Source organism: Prionailurus viverrinus, chromosome B1 (genome assembly GCF_022837055.1).
Source record: "Prionailurus viverrinus isolate Anna chromosome B1, UM_Priviv_1.0, whole genome shotgun sequence".
Taxonomy (NCBI): domain Eukaryota; kingdom Metazoa; phylum Chordata; class Mammalia; order Carnivora; family Felidae; genus Prionailurus; species Prionailurus viverrinus.
In genome coordinates this window covers 146,921,821-146,944,253 of record NC_062564.1, presented here as the reverse complement: position 1 = coordinate 146,944,253, position 22,433 = coordinate 146,921,821, and the positions used below count along the sequence as shown (strand labels likewise).

Here is a 22,433-nt window from a genome sequence, read left to right as displayed (position 1 = left end):
AAACATACTAAACCACTAGTTTAAAAAATATGGTGTTGACACACATAATAAAATGGCAATTATAAAAACAGACCCGTGCACATTTGGTCTAGCACTTTCACCAGTGGAATATATCCTAGCAAATTACAGAAACATACACACAAAGATAAATATATCAAAAAGGATCCACTGCAGTACTATTTGTTAATAGCAGAACACTGGGCACAACCAAAACACTGGCTACAAACACTGTATAAAACTAGGGAAGTCATGATCCCTAACAAGAAAATACTCCCCAACCATTAAGGGAAATAAGATAAACGATATGTATATTTATATGGGAAGACTACAATGAACCATTAAGTTAAAAAAATTTTTCAAAATACTTTTATGATGACATTTATACAAAAATTTGTTTACATAAATACACATGTAGATATATGTGTGCAAATGTACAGAAAAAAAAGCATGAAATTGAGTTCACTTAAAATTTACACCTTGTGTTCTAAAAGAAGGGAGATTTTCAAATATTATACCTTATCTTCCTCTACTATTTAAATTTTTACAGTTTACTTTTACTATATGCCTTAACAAAAATAGAAAAAAACATAATGCAATCTCCCTTAAGATTCCTCCAACATAAAAAAATTAGAAGACTGAAAAAACCAGTCACAGTTTAGTGTCATGGCTGCATACTTTATCACAGGTTTAATTCAAAACACGTGTCATCTCGCCAATGGAATTTAAAATTTTATCCACTTTGAGTCTTGTAAGTAGCTCCTCTATTCTGGTATTGCTTAATTACCAACTGTGTAAGTTATAAATTATTCCTAGTTTATTGAAATATACTTCAAAAACATTGGAACAAAACTAAAGAACACTGGAATGATAGTACAAAATAACTAAAATACATCATGGAATCTGTAGGTCCTGCCCTAAGTATGTATGGAGATGTTCAAGTTCATAGACAGCCCAGTGGGGCACCCGGGTGGCTCAGCTGGTTACAAGTCGACTCTTGGTTTGGCTCAGGTCATGATCTCACAGTTTTGTGGGTTTGAGCCCTGCATCTCTTGGAATTCTTTTTCTCCCTCTCTCTCTTTGCCCCTCCTCTGCTCACATTGTCTCTGTCTCTCTCAAAAATAAATAAACTTAAAGAAAATATTATAAACAAAGACAGCCTAGTTAAGACTAATGACATCACAAATCAATAAGAATACTACATAGATGCTGGCACTGCTCTTGTCTTCTTCATAAAAGCACATGTGCCTCTTAAGTAGAAATTTGTAAGGGAGGGAGGGAAGAAAGGAAAGAAAGAAGCCAAGCCTGCTTAAGAGGCTTAGAGGTTAGGAGAAAACAAAAAAATTTTGTTTCAAAAGACCACAGACTACATTAAATGAAAAACATGGAAAATTATTTTGTTAACCATAAAACCATACATATGTTAGCTACGTGTCAAATAACACAGGAAACTATTTAGTACAAACAACTAATTTTAGTACATGGGCGTTCAGGTTATACAAATGCAGTGCATAAAAATGTATAGACTGAGCAGATATAATCCAGTCTGTTATTCTATTATCCAAATACATGAAATAAAGGTAGTACCTCAAATAGTGGGAAGGATAGTCTGAAATAGCTAATTCAACCGATTAACCATTTAAAAATGTAAGATTAAGTTCTTATCTCCCTCCATAAGCCAACTTAAATTTAAAATACATGAATTAACTGTAAAAAACAAAAGGTACAATAGGCAAAAGGTGGAAACAACTATAATGTTCATCAATGGATGAATGGAAAAACAAAATGTGGCATATACACACAATGGCTTATTCAGTCTTTATTAAAAAGGAAGGAAATCTGTCATATGCTATAATATGGAAAAATCTTAAGGACATCATGCTATGTGAAATTTAAGTCAGTCACAAAAAATAATACTATGTGATTCCATTTATATGAGGCATCTAAAGTAGTCAATTTCATAGAAACAGAAAGTAGAATAGCAGTTACCAGATGGGGCAAGAGGGGAATGAGGAGTTGTTTAATGGGTACAGTTTCAGTTTCGCAAGTTGAGAAACTTCTAGAGATCTGTTGCACGACAATGTGAATATACTTAGCACTACTGAACTGTACACTTAAATGGTTAAAATGGTAAAATTTTGTTATATTGTTTACCACAATTAAATTTTTCACAATTATGAAAAAAGTAAGAGGTATGCATTATTTAAGCCACTTCTAAAAATTAACTAGCTATAAAGAGATCAAATGAAGCACTTTATCAAACTCCTTTCTGACATTTAAGTGTTAAAAACACAACATCTAGGGGCAGTTAAGGGTCTGACTCTTGATTCAGGTCGTGATCTTGTGGTCATGAGATCAAGCCCCGCATCAGGCTCTTGTACTGAGCATGGAGCCTGCTTGGGATTCTAACTCTCCCTCTCTTTCTGCCCCTCCCCAACTTACACACACTCTCTCTCAAAATAAACATTTAAAAAGGCATTGGAAAAAAACCACAACAACTAAGATTAAAAAGAAAAAGGATACATAAAATTGCTTCTATCAAGCACAAATCTGTTTTTACAAGACTCAAGAAAGGAATATATAGTTTCTCCCAAGAAATTTGAAAATCTAATATGAAATGGATCTCATAAAATACAAATTGAAATGTTAATGACATCAAATCCAACAGTGTGTTAAAAAAAAAAAAAATACATAACACGAAATATTCCAAACAGTTTACTATTAGGAAATTTAGTATTGGAACTCATTATATGAATAGACTGGAAGGGAGGGAAAAGAAATACTCATTTCAACAGATGCCAAAAATGCATTTGATAAAATTTAGTACACATTTCCGATAAAACTTTGTGAGCTAGGAGAAAGAGTTACTTTAGCTTAGTATACTAAATTAACAAAGAATATTTGCATTATACTTAATAGTGACACAGCATCGCTCCCATTAGCACTCCCTAGATAACGACTGCCTCTATTACCACTTTTATTCAACATTTTGGGAATGTTCAAAACTGATGCAAGAAGAAGAAAAAACAAGATGTATAAGTACTGAAAAAGAAGAGAAAGAAGACGATCATTTATTAAATTCAATATAACAATTTAGTCAGAAAACTCAATAGAATAAACTGACTTAATAGTAGAATTCAATTAAGTGGCCATATACATATGAAAATCAATAGGTTCCTATCCTCCAACAATAACTAATTACAAAGTGTAATGGAAGAAAGAATACCATTCATAATGGTAATAAGAACTATAAAATAATCTGGAATAAATCCATCCCCCCCCAAAATGTGCAAAACCTGTATGAAAACAATAAAATTTTATTAAAGACGGCCTGAAGAAAATAGAAGAAGCACACCATGTTTCTGGATGGAAATGCTCAGTATTATACATCTATTTCTCCTCAAATTAATTCATACTTCAATTTAATTCCAATTAAAATCTCAATGGGCATATTTTATGGCAGTTTACAAAAGTCATCTAACAAGTTAAATGCACACTATCTAGAACTCCTGACAAATCAATGACAACTGCCTTCTACAAAATCAAAGCATTATAACATACTAGGGTGAGCCATACAAAATCACAGATATTTGATGACTTTCAATGAATAAAATAACAATTTCAAAAGGTCCAACCAAATAACCAAAATTGATGTGGACACAAGAATTAAAAAAAAAAAAAAAAACAGCTATTACTGGAGTGCCTGGGTGGCTCAGTTAGTTAAGCATCTGACTCTTGATTTCAGCTCATTATCAGGATCATGAGATCAAGCCCCATGTTGGGCTCCACACTAAGTGTGGAGGCTGTTTGAGATTCTCTCTCTGTCTCTCTCTCTCTCTCCCCCCTACCCATCCGCCACGTGTACCTCCCCCCTTATAAAAACAAAAACAAAAACAAAAACAGCTATTAATCTGGGAATGTTAAACACTCAAATTTTCCTACTCCCACCACCCACAAGTCCCTTTCTAAGTGGTAAGAAACAGGAGTCCACTCAAGTATTTAATACTAATAAAGCCTGGCAAAAGGCCAAGAGAGCCTCCTATTTCCCACCCCAGTAACAGTGACAGGCAGAAAACTGAAAGGGGGGGGTGGAGAAAAGGAGAGATGTAAGGAGGAAAAGTTTCTTCCAACAACCCTGAACAGCTAAGCTAAAACCTAAAAGAGACAAAGAACCAGGGGAAGAATATTCTAGAAAAAGAGTAAAAAGACCCTAAGTGAGAAAGTCTCCATGCTCTAAGAACGGGCTAGTAGGACTAGAAGATAGTGAATGAACTATGGGGCACCTGGGTGGCTCAGGACTGGTTGAGCATCTGACTCTTGATTTCGGCTCAGATCATGATCCCAGGGTCGTGGGATGGAGCCCCCTGTTGGGGCTCAGCATGTAGCCTGCTTGAGATTCTCTTTCTCTCTCTCTCCCCCTCCCCACCCCTCTCCCATTTGTGCCAGCCCTCTCGCTCAAAGATTAAAAAAAAAAAAAAAAAAAAGACAATAGGGAATGAACTGAAAAGGATATAAAATGAGGCTAGAACAGTAAGAAGAATCAGCCATATGAAATCTTATAAGCCAAGGCAGGAGTTTGGATTTTACTCTAAGGGCAATGAGAAGTTAAATGAGGATTTACATTTCAGAAAGATTAGCCTAGCTGTTGCATGAAGAATGAAATGTAGTGTGAGGAGGCAAGAAGAGTGCTAGATCAAATTAGGAAGCTACTATGAAGTCCCAGTAAGATAGCACCCTGGACTAATATGATGGCAGCAAAGATGGGGGAGAGGAGGGACATTTCCAGGTATAGCTTGGAAGTCTTATGTCCAGTATTCTTTCTCTTCCCACTCTGCCACCTCACTATTTTGGCAACAGGAACACTTTTTTGGGAAGCCATTCCATGAGACTCAGGAGAAAATGACCTCTCCTAGTCTATCTCCTAGAAAGTACAGAAAGACATGACCTAGGCCTGAACAAAGCATCTTTTTCCTTATCAATGGCTGGTTCAGGAATGGACACATGACCCAAGCTGGGCCAACAAGATTATTTCAGGAGCCAGGAATGACTTTTGTTGTACTGTGAGACACAAGGATATGTAATCCTAGAATTATATTGGTATAAGACATTTAATTATCCTCCAATATCCACACTTCTTCTTCTTTTAGTAAAACACTTCTCCACAGATTATATCTGGGTATGATGGCCATATACAAGACCTAGGTCCTAGGATGGCCATATACAAGACCTAGGTCCTAGGAATGGACATACAACTAAGTTCTGGCCAGAAAGTAATTTTGCAATTTCTTGGCCAATTCATTAAAAGAAAGCTATTTGTGTTTGCCTGTTTCTTATTCCTCATGTGTTATGCATTAGTTTTCCAGGGCTGTCTTAACAAAATACCACAGACTGGATGGCTTAAACAACAAAATTTTTTCTCCCAGTTCTTTAGGCTAGAAGTCCAAGATTGAGGTATCAGCAGGTTTGGTTTCTTTGGAGGTCTCTCTCTTTGGCTTGTCAATAAGCTACCTTTTCACTGTGTCCTCACATGACCTTTTTTCTGTGTGCACACATTTCTAGTGTCTCTTCGTGTCCAAATTCCCTCTTCTTTTTTTTTTTTTTTTTTAATTTTTTTTTCAACGTTTATTTTTATTTTTGGGACAGAGAGAGACAGAGCATGAACGGGGGAGGGGCAGAGAGAGAGGGAGACACAGAATCGGAAACAGGCTCCAGGCTCTGAGCCATCAGCCCAGAGCCTGACGCGGGGCTCGAACTCACGGACCGCGAGATCGTGACCTGGCTGAAGTCGGACGCTTAACCGACTGCGCCACCCAGGCGCCCCCAAATTCCCTCTTCTTATAAGAACACCTGTCAGATTGGATTAGGGCCTACCCATATGACCTGATTTAACCTTAATTCCCTTTTATAAGGCATTACCTTCTATATACAGTCACATTCTGAGTTACTAGGGGTTAAGTCTTCCTTTTTTTAAAAATCATTTTATGTTTTTTTTTTTTTTCATCATGTTAACTGTACTCTTTAATCCCCATTTCCTATTACACCCATTCTCCCATCCACCTCCCCTCTGGTAACCATCAGTTTGTTCTCTATATTTCAGAGTCTGTTTCTTCATTTGTCTCTCCCTTCTTTTCTATTGCTTGTCTGGTTGTTTAAATTCCATATATGAGTGAGATCATATGGTATTTGTCTTTATTTTCACTTAGCATTATACTCTCTAGTTCTATCCATGTTGTTGCAAACAGAATTTCATTCACTTTTTATGGCTGAATAATATTCTATCTCACACACACATACATCTTCTTTATCCACTCATGTATTGGACACCTGGGCTGCTTCCACAGTTTGTCTATTGTAAATAATGCTTCAATAAACACACAGAGGCATACGTTCCTTTTGATTAGTGTTTTTGTATTTGGGGGGTAAGCACCCAGTAATGCAATTAGTGGACTGTAGGGTAGTTGTATTTTTAATTTTTTCAGGAACTTCCATACTGGTAACAACAGCTGTACCAGTTTGCATTCTCAACAACAATGGGTGTCAACGTTTCAACATGAATTTGGGAGGGACACCGTTCAGCCCATAACAGGCTGGAACATGGATGTGTTGCTAGTGAGCCAGATTAGACTTTGTAGATGAAGTCAACACCCTAAGGCAGAGCTGCCCAATAAAACTTTCTATAATGATGGAAATGTTCTGTATCTGCACTCTCCAACATGGTAGCCACTAGCCACAGGTTGACTATTTAAACTAATTAAAAATAAAACAAAGCAAATCTAAAAATCCAGCCACTGTTGTACTAGCCATATTTCAAGCACTGAGTAGCCATACTGGTAGCAGCTACCATATTGGACAGCACAGGTTAAGGGATGGTGTAACAAAACAGGAGACACTTAGACCTATGCACAACCTGAAGGACTTCCCTAGAGTATTATCACATAATCTATCCTGCTTGAACCACAAGTGTTTTGGAGTCTCTTTGTTCCAACAACCTATCTTATATTTTAATCAATACACTAAATTAGAAGTAAAGTGCTGCCATAACAAATTCTTAAAAACTCTGATAAGGCTAGAGGATAGCAAGGAAATGTGTCAGGCTGGAAAACTAACAACCTCTGTTACGCAGTGACAAACCATTTAGTAAAACTCTTGTCTGTAATAATGGGGAGGGCACATTACATAACTACCAAGTGTGTATAGCTTGAAGAAAAGCAATTAGAAAAACTCAGAATATTGGTGGGGTGTTGGTTGTTTAAACAGGCAAGAAGATCATCTCAACCATGAATAAGGGAGTTGTGAGCAGAGATAAACATAAAAACAGTGCCACTGAGTGAAGCTCTAGTCTAGTAAATCCAGGCCTCTGAGATCAGCAAAGGCAGCTACTTTTGTGCTCCAAATAAAAGGAGAGAACTATGTCACCTCAAAGGTTCTTTGCCACATAGTAGCAAAGAACAGGTGAAGAGTGTTGCTTTCCCATATGTGATGGTTTCTTGATGTGTCAACTTGGTTAGGCTAAACTAATCCTGGTGCTACTGTGGAGGGATTTGTAGATGTAATTAAAGTCCCTAATCAGGTGACTTTAAGCTAAGGGGATCATCCTTACTGAGCATGACCTAATAGGTAAGATCTTAAAGGAGATTGGGTTCTTCCTGGCAAATGAGACTGTGAATAGCAGCTGAGTCTACAATTGCTCCCCCTTCCCTGGATCTTCATTTCCTAACTGCTTTGGGAGAGCCATGTCAGCATATGACCTTGGGTTCTAGCCTATTTGAGATCTTCCCTTCCTAAATGCCTACCTTACAAACTTCAGACTCCGCCAGCTCCCAGAATTCTGTAATCCAATTCCCTGTAGTAAGTCTTTTAATATATGTCTATCTCTCTTTCTATCATATACAAATCTCCTATTTGTTCTGCTTCTCTGGTAAAACTTTTGACGGATACACCATTCAAGCCTATTATTTCAGATGCCCTCAAGGTAGCCCAGTAACAGAAAAAGGAACAGGTCTAGAACAGAGAGAGACCAGTAAGAGGATGAGTAGATTTCAAAAAATTAGGACTAAAAGAGATCTTTTGCTGAAGATAATGTCATATGGTACTGACTTAAAGAGAATGGAACAGGGGTGCCTACGTGGCTGAGTTGGTTAAGCATCTGACTTCCGCTCAGGTCATGATCTCATGGTTCGTGGGTTCGAGTCCAGCACAGGGCTCTGTGCTGACTGCTCAGAGCCTGGAGCCTGCTTCAGATTCTGTGTCTCCCCCTCTTTCTGCCCCTCCCCCGCTAACACTCTGTTTCTGTCTCTGTCTCTCTTAAAAAATTAATAAACATAAAAAAAATAATTAAAAAAAGGGAAGAATAGAAATCTATTAAGTTTTTGTAAGAGTTTTACCACCAAACTATATTAGTGGCCTATAAAAACCTATGACTGAACCTTACATAACCCTGCAGCTCCTAAATCTATACCAACTGGCAGGGAGCTATAAAAGTTGCATAATTCCTAGAGATGTCATACTCTTGAATGCCTTCTACTTCAGATGTAGCAAAGAAAGATAACAAACAAGGAAGAATCACCTAAGAACAAAGCCAAGGACACATGCAATAGTCAAAGTGCATTCCTCCCACAGAGCAAAACAGAGTATAACCAAGGAATTGACATAGTTGCCAAGGCAGAGTCTTCTGTCCAGAAGGATTTCAGTATTAATATGCACCAACAACTGCTATCTACTTCTATTCTTTCCCTCTCCAAAGAAGCATCATTATGATTATCCTTAATAATCATCCTATTCCTATCAACTACTGTACAATGGGCTGGGCAAAAGGAGAGATACATTATTTATTTAGATTACTGGCTGAATTAAGAATAAAAGCATTATATAGGGCTGAGCTATATATAGTAACTGGATGGGACCTAGGATCAATTCCCTTGAGAAAGGAAAGTATGTGTTAAAAGAAAGGTTTGCACAAATGTTGGGTGACCAAAAAGGTTCAAACCACTACTCAAGAAGAAAAGTTTGAATTGCAAAGACACACTTGATAGTCCCTAACTTATGCATATGTAAACACATAAGACTAGATAAAATCACCTAAGAAATGAGATTACGTACAAGACTGAAAAGGGCTCAGGACTGAGCAATAAGGTACTAAATAATCAAAGGATTTACAATGAGGGGAGTAGGAAGAAGTAAGAAGACCAACCAAAAAGCAGCTAGTAATAAAGAAACAGAAGAGGACGGTATAACATAAGCAAAGAGGGTAGCATTTTTTAAGACACAAAAATCGGTCAACAAAGTCAAATGATACTGAAATGAGTAAATAAGAAATGGACCCTACAACGAAGTATTATATCCAAAAAGATATCCATGTATCTTTGAAAACAAAGCACAGAAGTATTAAAATTTCTAAGAATTTTTTCTTAAAGTATTGGATTAAAGAAGGTCTCCAAAAGTCACAATAGAATAATTCATTTTACTACATAAAAATAAAAATGTTTCAATGTTTCACATAGTATTATGAAAATACTATGAGCAGAGAACAACAAATACTGTGAAAGATTAATATGCATAAATATAAATAGCACCAACAAATCACTTAGGGGCGCCTGGGTGGCGCAGTCGGTTAAGCGTCCGACTTCAGCCAGGTCACGATCTCGCGGTCCGTGAGTTCGAGCCCCGTGTCAGGCTCTGGGCTGATGGCTCAGAGCCTGGAGCCTGTTTCCGCTTCTGTGTCTCCCTCTCTCTCTGCCCCTCCCCCGTTCATGCTCTGTCTCTCTCTGTCCCAAAAATAAAATAAACGTTGAAAAAAAAAAAAAAATTTAAATAGCACCAACAAATCACTTAGAAAAAGACAATTCTAATAGAATAATAAGCATAAAACAGCAAATTTTCAAAAGAAATACAAATGAAAAATATACATAAAAACTTAACTGATGTCAACAGTAATCAGGAAAATAAAAACAAAAACATTATTTTTTGTTTAAAAGATTTTAAAAACTAAGATTGCTCATTTCCAGTAATTTTTTTAATGTTTATTTATTTTTCAGAGAGAGAGACAGAGAGAGAGAGAGAAAGAGACAGAGAGAGAGAGAGAGAATAAGCGGGGGAGGGACAGAAAGAGAGGAAGACACAAAATCTAAAGCAGGCTCCAGGCTCTGAGCTGTCAGCACAGAGCCCAACGTGGGGCTCAAACTTGTGAACGGCAAGATCATGACTTGAGCCAAAGCCGGACACTTAACCAATTGAGCCACCTAGGCACCCCTCCAGTAATATTCTTACTACCCTGTTGATGGAAGTAAAACTTGGGAGTATTTATTAAATTTAACATGTGCAAAACCTTTGGCCTAGTAATTCTTTCCAGGAATCCATCCTAAACTAATATTTTTCTATTTAAAAATAACCGTAAACGTTATTTTACGTACTGAAAACGATGAAAATGTCTACCAATATAAAGGAGGAAATAAATCATAAACATTCATACTATGGAACATTCATAAGTCAGTAAGAACAATGAGACAAATCCTAATGTACTGTTAGACACACATACCCCTTTCTCCACCCCACACTCATTCATCCACTCTCACCAAGAAACTAGAACATTTGATATGCACCAAGCTGTTAGCAGCATTTACTCTAAGAAAAAATGAGACAGAAACCCTCATGTATTAGAAGACTTTTTAAAAGTAGGAATGCACTCATTAGTTTTTATAGTTAAATAAGTATGCAACCATTATCTGAAGATTTCTCTCTTCAACTGACATATTTTAAGTATGGTCATCAATGAAACTTTTAGCAGACAAGATTTCTAAGTGACAGTTTTACTCTGTGTGACAGGTAATTTGATTAACATACACCAAGGGGAAAAAAAGAAAAAAATTTTAAATAATGATTAATTCTGGAAAGTAGAATTATAGGAGATTTTTGTATTCTTTTTTGGATCTTTTTGATTTTGTCAAATTTTCTATAAATATGTACATGCTTCTACACATGTGCATACATTTAATTAATTAATAATGTTTAAACACCATATTTAACACCATATTTAAAATCTAATTTAGAAGATATTTAACATTGTATTCTACACTGTTCTATAATTCAATTTCTCATAATTTAATATACTTATACCTGCATTAACCACAAGTATATCTTTATAACCTCTTCTTACTACAAAATCTTCAGGGTAAATTAGGATGGATAAGTCTTTGGTGTAATTTAATTGTCAAGGACATTCTAGAAAAATAGCACATACAGACCTCATCTTAAAAAAAAAAAAAAAAAAAAAAAAAAAGAATCAGAACCTAACACCAAAAATTAGTGAGTATTCCAAGAGGCACTCATAAAAGATGTAAAGTCTACCCAACTTTTTTTTTTTTATGTTTATTTTTGAGAGAGAGAAAGAGTGAGTGGGGGGAAGGGGGGACACAGAATCTGAAATGGGCTGTGTGCTGACAGCAGAAAGCTGATGTGGGGCTTGAACTCATGAACCATAAGATTATAACCTGAGCTGAAGTTGGACGCTTAACTGACTGAGCCACCCTGGGCACCCAAGTCTACCCAACTTGTATTCAAAACAGAAATAAAACAATCCCTATAATGAGATAAATTCTAAAGGCACACAGTTGCACTGAAAACTAACAGATTCCCAAATAATTATACAGGATTAAAATCATCTTCACAGTTCTAAATTATTATTAGTTTTATCTCAACATGATTTAAATATTATGAAGGTAGGAATAATGTCTCAGTTTCTTCAAATTCCTCATAATCTCTGATTTTGCTAGGTCCCAATAATGGCTCTTAAATAAACTTATTTCTAAGAGTATAATAATAGTGATATTTCCTCAAAATCTTTAAAAAATTCCACCACTGTGCTAAATTTTCATGTACGTAAAGTTAAGTTTTACTAACCTACAACATGAATAAAATCAATTTGTTCAACATATACAGCTATTATTTTAAATATAGTTAACTTTTTAACATTCACTGAGAGGGAAATGGTTGAGATTATTATATACTGAAATCAGCCACATATAGGAGATAATAAATGCGTGTCAAGTAAAAAAATTAACTCCTATACTGCATCTTGAACTACTAAAAACTATACTAGAGGTTTTGTATTTCTGTTATTAACTTCAAATAAAAAAAAAAAAGTAAGAGGGAAACATTGCACAGAGAACTTAAGAGACTCTGAGGTCAAAGACTGAATTGGAAATACAACTGGTATAACACAAACAAGAAGCTTCCTTTTCCTATCAGGTTTCAAATTTAGAGTGACAGGAAAGAGGGAAAGGAAAACAGAACTATACGTTAATGCTTATTCTAAATTCAAAACTGATAAAACTAATTTTTCTACAGATCTCTCTCAGATATTTCTCAAAGGTTCTTTAATTAAAAGACAATTCAAGGGGCACCTAGGTGGCTCAGTCGGTTGCACGTCCAACTTCGGCTCAGGTTATGATCTCACAGTTCCTGAGTTTGAGCCCCACATCAGGCTCTCTACTGTCAGCACAGAGCCCGCCTCAGATCCTCTATCCCCCTCTGTCCGCTCCTCTCCCACTTGTTTTCTCTTTCTCTCTCTCTCTCATAAATACACATTAAAAAAAAAAAAAAAAAAAAAAAAAGAATTCAAGAGGGAAAACCCAGACCACAAATTAATTTTAGGGGGTTATTTCTTGCCTTTTATTTTCTTTTCTGTTCCTTTCTTTTGGGGGAGGATAAGGGGAACAGGAAAAAAAAAACAGAAACGAAAGATTAAATGAGACCCAGTGGTACCTCAGGAGGGGACTATGCCCTGCTGGAGAGACACGGGTATACTAGTTTTGTAAATTTGTCATGTCTAGTGTGTACTTGCAAATAAGCTCAAGAAATAAGAATTGAGGAGATGACTCATTTTCAAAATTGAAATAATAGTATCTAATGCACCTCACATTTTTCTCCATAACTCAAGTTTTAGTACTGATTAATCTGAATATTAAGTAACAAGCAGTTAAGTATATAATTAAGTATAATCTACGGTCCTCCTTTATCATGGATTCCATCCCTAACCCTCCAATCATTTTTAAACTATTCCACTCTAGAACTTTCCTACTTTTAGTCAACATTTTCATGGTACAGCCGGCAAAAATACACATAATCTGTTTTGTGCAGATGTATCACAGAATTACTTAAAATAAGTTATAATTCTCTAATACCTTAACTCATCTTGTTCAATACTATGCTGAATTTTACTGAAAAAGCATGCTTTGTTTCAGATCATTTACCAAAAAAGAGCACATTTTTTTCGCCATGACTCATAAAAGCGTATTTAACATTTTAACCTATTATCAACAATCTTATTGTCCATTACACACAATTCACTATGATCTATCTATACACCTTGAAAGGGATTTCATCATATTATCAAAATTGTTTATAAACATATTAAATAATATTGGCTCCAAAAGGAATTCTCAAAGTACTGTGATCTTTACATATTTTTGTAACTGACCCTCTTTTATGTCTAGTCTTACCCAGAAGTAAGCTTAACTTTTTTTTTTTTTTAATTTGGGGGAGAGGGGGAAAGAGAGAGAGAGCACGCGAGCCCCCCCCCCACACACACACACACAGGGGAGGGGCAGAGAGAGAAGAAAGAGAACCCCAAGCAGGCTCCACACTCAGTGCAGAGCCAGACAAGGGGCTCGATCCGACCCTGGGATCATGACCTGAGCCGAAATCAAGAGTTGGACGTTCAATCAACTGAGCAGCCCAGGCACCCTTTAGGTCAACTTTTTAAAGATCAAGGTAATGTTTATAGGGTTTTATAACAGAAGGCAACTTACATTGTGCTTTCAATAATTAGATCTATATTAATTTTGAGTTTCAAAGCATTTTGGGGAAAAATAAAACCCAACATGTCCCTTTTCAATAATTAAAACCTAAATTATAAATCATGATAAAATAATACCTATGTCATTCCAAAATTCCACTTCCCCTCTTGACTGGATAAGAAAAGTTTTTAAAGACAAAAATATATATATTAAGAAATTAAAAATCCTAAGAAAGGAAGGGTATTTTGCTTCTGAGTGGCAAGTGGATAAGCATAACTATCAGACAGGTAAGGTTCCAGGGACTAGATGTGTATTCATATCCACCCTTCACCTGCAATTACCTAATTTTTTTTTTTTCAAAAGGTGAAAATTAAAGGAAGTTAGTCAGATTTGGCATAGATTACCATGGATGTTGGTGCCCTCTAATGGTCCTAATAAAAACACAAGTAGTATCAGCAGGTACTACCCCACACACTACTATGAAGTGAAATTTTTTTCATCTATGGTCAAGTATGGAAAAAATTACATGAAAATTCATTATATGTACATTTCCTAACCCACTAAATCACCGTGCTAAGAATGTAGAATAAACTGTCATAAATACAAATACACTGCCTAAAAATTGATTTCCTAGGCAACTGGATAGTATAACTAGATGATAGTGGAAGCAATCTAGCAAACAGTCTAGCAAATTTTGGGAAGTCAAAATGTACTGCTCTGATGATCCCAAATATTTCCAGAGTAAGTGGCTAAAGAAGAAATATTTATTCATTTATTACTTATTTAGTTATTTTTACTTCAGAGATCTGACTTCATGAAAGCCTAGCAGAGGTAAGACACTAAGACTTACATAACACACATGGTACAATGCAGCAGGAGATATAAAGATGTGTAACGCAGTATTTCCATCCTCAAATCTGACAGTCCATAGAGACTAGATGAAAACCACTTCATCAATTAAACAATTAAAAGGCAAAATATGAGGATTTAAGATAAGAGTAAGCATAGGGCTAGTTTACCAGAAAGAACAAATAAGTCTTGGACTTCACAACACAAATAGGTCATCTGCATTACCACGTTACCTTGGTTATAAGCAGGCACATAAATGCCTGCCGAATTCCCACTACTACTGCAGTGAGAATGTTTCAAACTAAGAAGGTGGGAGGGAGGGAGAAGGCAGTCACAGACCTCTCTGAGTATCTAATAACAGTTTTACACACACACTATGAAGGTACGGGAGAAAGAATAAAACACAAGCACCTTCAACAAAATCTTGGGTTTAATTTCAGGTATTCACAGCCTATCCAGATCCCAAGTTGACAACTTCTATTTAAAATATTTTTTTAGCTTTTGGAAACAACCTTGAAAAGTAAAAATCTTGAGAGGGAGGAAGAAGCAACAGATTGCCTCTAGAGAGGGTAGTTTTCACTATAAAGTTTCATTTTGTTAATAGTTAATTCTAGATGGTGGGAATATGGATATACTTATCTGCAGTTTTCTATATTTCTTCTTTTTTAATGAGTTGAATAAGAAAAAGAGAAGGAAACAAGAAAAGGAAAGAAAAGCTTGGAATAGTCAACGTGTCTTCAGTAGTTGGTTGCCCTACTGCCTAAAATGATCTTCCCCTACACTACCTGAATTTGTTTTCACACTATCTGAAATGTCAAATTTCAAGATGCTACACTTAACATCAAACAGCATAACAGAATATGTGAATGAATGAATGAATGAATGAGTAGGCTTTGAATCAAACAGACAGGTTAAGTCCTGCTCTGCTAATTAGCTGTGTGACCCTGATGAAGCTACCTAAAACCCTTCTAAGCCTGTATCTTTTGCCTCTAGTTATTATGAATATCCCCTCCCAACATGTGTATACTTCTGAAACTCACCCACTTGATTTCAGCATATACATTTAACCATTTACTCTTACTCTCATTAATCACTGGTGCATTTTAAAATCAATGTGCATTAAAACAGTTTTGCTCAACATTACTTACCCAGTATAGCAAAATGCCCAGCACAAAGCAGGAACTCTAAGCATTTAATGAATAATTAAAGAAATATGAGGACATCTACTCCACAGAGACAGGGTGAAAATAAAATGAGAATACAGGATACCTGTATTATCTCATTTAATTCTCATAACAATGGTATAAAATAGGATCTACATTATCACGACTTACACAGTAAGAAACTGAGACGCAGAGAGTTTAAGGTAACTTGCCCAAGATCACAAACCTATTGAATGATGGATCATATTTGACTCTAAGCTCTAGTCCGTGCTCTTAACCATTATGTTAGACTTGACACACAGTAGGCTCTGAATAAGTAATAGTTTCTTACTATGTTTTTAAAATGTAAATATATGTAGGAGGCTTAAGGTAGTTATCAGGCATTCAACAAAGTAAACTGGCTTTAAATGTCTTTCAGCCTAACACCTAGGGAACAGCACCATCAGTAAGAGAAGTAAATTAGCAACTGAAAGATATTGAAATCCAAACTTCGGCGATTTGGCAGCCCTGGATCCAAGATGAGAGGAAGAAACTCCTCTTGGTTTCCTAAATGAATTCTGGAACTTTCCTAAGGGCTTAGGCAGACTATGAAACAAGATAATTATGACATAACTATTTCTTCAAAGATCTTAACATCTAGTTTACAAATACTGCTTCATCAATTAAGAGATGAAACTGGGTAACAAGTAAGCTTCTCTGGACTCAACTGGGATTCTACCGTTACAACAAAGGAACTGGGGTGGCATTTTTCCATTAAAAAACAACAACAAAAGATCTGGAAGCGAACTTGAAGGAACATAATATACTGAAATAATTTTTCTTTCTCTCATTCTCAACCCTACTTCTTCCATATCTACAAATTCTCCCTAGCCTTACAAATCCTTTCAAAAGTAAGTCAGTACTAATTTATTCACTGGTTCCCCTTGTCTAAAATTTCTTCACTAGGTTTGTCTCTTGAGTTTAAAGCACCAAGTTATCTACCAAAAAGAGCTGGAATTCTAATCCACTCCTACTGTACTTACATTTTACACCTCTTTAATAAAAATTACTTTTGAACATGAATCCTACCTTTAACAAGTTTTTTCCCTCTTTGAATTCTGCATTAGCAAACCATTCAATTACATTTAAAAATGCATTCAATAGAATGCAATGTTATTTCTGAAATCTCCAAAGTATCAACTCTTGAAATTTCAACATTGTTTTCCTGTAATATTCAAGTAAGAAATTTAATTTAGTCCACTAATTTGAAAAGAAGTGCATCAAGCCTTTCATGCTAGGAAATACACTTCTGTGTATTTTCTGTATTAGTCAGTCATCCGCTGAAAACCAAGGATACTATGCATTTTTCAATTTTTGATCTAAGATTTTGAGTCAAATGAGGGGGAAGGAGAGGGCAGAGGAGAGCTCTTGGTCTTATCCTTTGTTTTCAGGTATAGATGAAGTTACATAAATTATCTAAAACATGATTATCCTATGCTGAAACACTGAAGAAAAAATCCAATTCTCAATAACCTACTGTAACATTTGATAATAATTAGATTCTTGTGGGGCACCTGGGAGGCTCAGTTGGTTAAGCGATCAACTTCAGCTCAGGTCATGATCTCATGGTTCATGAGTTTGAGCCCTGCATCAGGTTCTGTGCTGACAGCTCAGAGCCTGGAGCCTGCTTCGGATTCTTGGTCTCCCCCACTCTCTGCCCCTCCCCCACTCGTACTTGTGTGTGTGTGTGTGTGTGTGTGTGTGTGTGTGTGTGTGTGACTCTCTCTCGCTCAAAAAATGAATAAACATTAAAAATCTTTTTTAAAAATTAGATCTTCTTCAACATTCAAGTAAAGCTCCTTACTCTTTAAATTGAATCTCCTTTCCTTCGAACTTTTCTCTTTCAGCAGATATGAAGAATATCCAGCTAACATTTCTTCATAGTAAATATACATATTTTTGTTAAATTATCATCCACTTTTTCAGGTTAAGTACCTGAAACCAAAACTATATACAAAAACTATAACCTGCCATATTTCTTTTTAACCTTTTGATAATTCTTATTAGAAGGATAACCTCAGGGATCATGTCATCCACGTTTTGTGTAGCCAATAACAGAATGAATTAGAAAATGGACAAATACAAAGAGTATTAGCCACAAGATTTCCTATCTCTAGAAAGTTAAACTTCTGCTGACATGTCAATAAAATGATAATGAAATGAAAAACATTGCACAACTCACCCAATTAGCTTATAGTGTACAGTGACTATAAGGTTTATTTATTTCTTTATTTTGGTCAAGGATGGAGGCAGGTGCAAAGACATACTGTACTCCTTTCTGTTTGCTCATCCCTCATCATGTACCTATACGGATGTTTTTTTAATGGCTGCACTTTCTTACACTTATTTCTCCTGACTCATCTTCATAACAAATGACAAACCCGTTGTTTACACCACTGTGGACAGAACAAAATAAAGCATATTAAAAACAAAGAAACTCTCTAGTTGATGAAAGTCAAAATATATCATTTCCATTTTCTGAAGAAAATAAACCTGCTTCACAAAACTAACACACCTATAAACTTACTAAAAGTTTTGCTTATTAGGCCAAATTCCAATGAATTCCAAAACTACCTAGGTATGTGAAGTTTACAGCAGAATATTCCCCTAAGTACTACACTCAACTTGATATTGAGTTCTAAACCAGAGCTTAATATTCTGTGGGAGTATTTAAAATCTTAATAAAATACTGGCATTCTGATCACAGCTGCATGTTTGTGTTACCTTGCAATTCATTGCCTGTTTTTTGAAAGATTCGGGAGGGGGATGCGAGGAAATAAACTGCCATATAAAGTGTACTGTTCGGAACCATTAGAAAACTTTGATTTTCTACTTTTGCTACACTCCACCACAATCAGTTTCTTCTAAGCCTTGTTTTCCTCATTTTTAAAATAAAAGGGCTGAACTAGATTATCTCTAAAATGTTTCTCATCTCTGTAAAGAACTGTACAAGGAAATGATTCTAACTACCATAATTGATTTTACTGAAAATAAGAATCCTGTCACACCCTTTTCTCCATTGTTTCAAATGCAGCCCGAGCAACACACTATATATTGAGAGGTTCCAACTAAAATCAATACAAAATCTATCAATACAAATCTATGCTTAGAATTCAACAGGATACAGAATAGCAGGGAGTGTTCATCTTTTTGGCACACATACTTTAACTATTACATCTCTACCTATATAACTTCATCCAGTCTGAGGTAAAAGAGAATCTGGTCTTCCAACAGGGAAGTCTCAAACTCTTTAAAAGGTATTTCTCTATTTGAACAGAACTCAAGATCCAAAAATGCAATTTTCAAAAAACAAGCTTCGCACCAAGATAAGTTGTTTGTGGAAGAGAATAAATGGCAAGTGCTACTTCTAGATAATTCAGTTGTTCTCATACAACTGGATTTAAAATCAGCCTTTAAAGCGGTTTTCCTTCTGCTGCCTTAAGTTACAACTTTTTTCTCCGAATCAAGATTTTCTAGCTTCCATTTCAGGGAGTGGACAAGAGAGTTACAAAAGAGTTGATAACTAGTAAGGCTAACTCTTCGTTTGTTGTCAGTATGCTGTGTTTTACTGAGCTTTTGGGTTATATGGCCTTTGAAGAATAAGGTCCTGCAACGCCGCCTGTCTGTGGACCCAGGAAAAATTATAAAACAGTTATGAAACCAGATCACTAGGACAAACCAAGAGGCCTTCCTATTCCAACTCACCACAACCAAGACTGGCTTCAAAGCACTCTTGAGCTGCCCCAGAATATCTGGAAAACGAGAGAGCCTGGCTGAATTCCTCCTCACTAAGGAAGCATCTGAAGATGTATATGTATGTACATGTAAGAGTCAAATATATTTTCAGCCACTCAGTTACATATAAATATATAGGGATATAAGATCGGTTCATCCAAAATCCTTGAGAGAGCAAAGAACTAAAAGCTATTTCAGCAGCCACAATAGTTACGGAAAAAAAAAAAAAAAAACCTGCAGCAGAACAGTATGGAAAAGTACAGCTTCTCACGTGTCTCTCACATACACAAATACTTAGCTCTGAGTCCCTTACAACCTTACCTCCCCTCCAAACTGCTCTCTCTTCCACCTCACAAGTGGGAGAAATCTACCAACCTCCCAGTCATTCCCCAAGAGACTCAGCTACCTATTATCTTACCCCTCCCGCTTTGGTCCCGCCCCCGCCCCAGGAATAACAGGGCCCTGCTGACCCCAGGCAGACCCCGCCGGGTGTGCAAACAGGGAATCTAACCAATTCCCTCCATCCTTAACCATGTGAACCATCCCGGGATAACCTGCTGTTCACCAACTCCGTGGGCTCTGTGGTCCTCCCACCCCCACGTGTCAGCTACCCTCCCCCACAGCCCCACACCTCACGATTTAGGCCGGGGAAAGAAAGAGGGCAGTGGAAAGCCTGGCCGCTGAGATAGATCGACCCACAGGAATCTGTCCCACCGCAAGTCCCCTCCCACCTTCGGCCCCTACCCTTTACTGCCCCATCCTCCCTCCTTCCTTTGAAAGCAGGCCCTTGCCTCAGAAACCTCTTCTTCCTCGTCGTCGTCGTCCTCTTCTTCCTCGCTGTTGTTGCTGCTGGTGCCGCCGCCGCCTCCACCGCCGCCGCCGCCGCCGCCTCCACCGCCGCCGCTGTTGTCGCTGTCGCTGCTGCTTTCGCTGCTGCTGGGGGGTCGGCAAGTCCGGTTACGCTTGGCCTTGTGGTGCTGCTGCTGCGGCGGCTTCTTCTTCAGGAGTAGGTCGCAGACTCGCACCATCCCACGAGGAGAAGAGGCCGAGCGAGCCCCGCTGCTGCCGCCAACGCCGCTGCCGACCTCCGCCGCCGCCGCCGCCGCCGCCGCCGCGGGGGGGCCCGCCACGGCCGCCACCGCCGGGGGGCTCCCTTCTCCCTCAGCCGCTGCCGCCGCCGCCGCCGCCGCCACCGGAACCGTCGCCTTCTCCATCCCCGGGGAAAGAGGGGGGGCGCGGACGGGGGAGGGGCGTGGGGGCTACGCTCTACCGCGACTTCGGCCGCACCGGGGCCGACACAGCGCTCGGTGCCGCCTCCGCCGCCACCGCCTCGGTCACCTCTACTGCCGCCGCCGCCGCCGCCGCTCCGCCAGCTCTCACCTCGTCTCGCGATACTAAGGGCGGGGAGCCTGACGATGGGAGGGAGGGAGAGGGAGGGAGTGTGAGGGAGCAAAGGAGGGAGGGAGGGGTGAGGCGTAAAGAGAGACCCGGGTGTCGGGAGACCCAGAGAAGGGGAGACCAGGAGGAAGCGAGGGAAGTGTGCCCAGGGCGACTTCCGATGGAGGGACGGCGGGGACAGAAGAGGCCCGCGGTTACAGTCGTAGCGCCTGCGAGCGCCCGGATTGCTTCTCTTTCCTCGCTATTTCCCCCACACATACAGCCCTTCAGACCTCCCTTCTTCCTTCCTCGCTTGTGACTAGAACGCAGCCGCAGGCGGAAGTGCAGGTGACGCCATCAGCCGTCGCCTGAGCCGTGGCGCGCGGGTGGCCCAAAGACGAAAGTGAGATTTCGAGGGCCAGATTCCGGGCCCCAGCGGGCTGGCACTGCTGCAGCGCGTGGGGCAGGCGGGCGGGCTGGAGAGCAGCGGCCCCGGACCGGGTGGGAAGCCGGTGCGGACGCGCGGTGCAGACACTTTGTTAGCTGGAGGCCGGGACCGCCAGATCCGGGAGGTGGGGCCTCTTTCTGGACTGTCGTACGTAGTTTTATTCCTGGCCTTTTTTTTCCACCGCCAAATCGTGATTAAGGCTTTGGATCTTTAAGAGATGGCGTCGTGTAGAGGAAAGAGCCCTCTTTGGCCTGAGTCTTGAGGTATAGACTTCCTGAATCTGAGTTTACAGTTAGTTGTGTGTTATGAAGGAGTTCGATTAGGTGATGTCTGAGATTACTTTAAAGTTTCCAAAGGGGAAAAGACGGGAGAAGCAAGCACGATAAGTGCCAGACTTTGCAGAGAATTCACCAAATGACCCTGATTTAGTTCTTCCACCCCTCACCGATTCGGCTTTTTTTCTGTGAAGTGAGCATCATAAATAATCATCCCTGTCTATGCATCTCTTGGAATGTTGTGAAGGAGGTTTTGAGTTCATTCGTAGGTGTATGAAGAACTTCCAGGACTTTTGAAATAATAGCGTGGCTTATTGAACTCAGAATTATCCCTTTCTGGTCCAATAAGAGCACAGTGGCATAAGGAAAATGAAGCAAACGTCAAAGGCAGATGTACTGGCACAGGATAAAAATTATGTCTCAGCTGACATAGTTGCCATTTTAAGACTGCTAAGTTTAATTGAGTGTGCCTGAATTTTTTTTAGCTTTTTTTTTTTCTTTTTAGCATTGGCATACCATATGAAATGTGGGCAGTTGCCAGTACTCTACAGAGTACTATGGCAGAATTGGCAATGACTGAATCAATTCATTCAAACAAAAATTCATCATGTTCCTACTGTGTGCATAGTTTTGGAAATCAAAGTCTCTGCTTCCAGGGGCTTTATGGTGTGATAGGTGCTATAGTAAATATACACACTAAGCTAACTATCTGCCTGTTCCTCTCCCACAGTTTTTGCCGAGCTCCTGTGCAGAACAT

General features: G+C 38.4%; 2 protein-coding genes across 7 annotated transcripts in view; one reads left to right on the top strand and one right to left on the bottom strand.

Annotated features, from left to right (window-relative positions):
- ANKRD17 (ankyrin repeat domain 17) overlaps positions 1–20,923 on the bottom strand; it is a 173,637-nt gene extending 152,714 nt beyond the window's left edge. For all 5 annotated transcript variants that reach the window (XR_007151630.1, XM_047856518.1, XM_047856519.1 and 2 more), the window contains exon 1: positions 20,368–20,923. Coding sequence is in view for 4 of the 5 variants with exons in the window: in XM_047856518.1 (XP_047712474.1) it covers positions 20,368–20,790 (423 nt within the window). In the remaining variant the exon portion in view is untranslated. The remainder of the gene's footprint in view (positions 1–20,367) is intronic.
- Positions 20,924–21,207: 284 nt separating this feature from the next.
- The window catches only part of ALB (albumin), a 124,059-nt gene continuing 122,833 nt past the window's right edge, over positions 21,208–22,433 (top strand). For both annotated transcript variants that reach the window (XM_047856527.1, XM_047856524.1), the window contains exon 1: positions 21,208–21,548. The gene's annotated coding sequence lies outside the window, so the exon portion shown is untranslated. The remainder of the gene's footprint in view (positions 21,549–22,433) is intronic.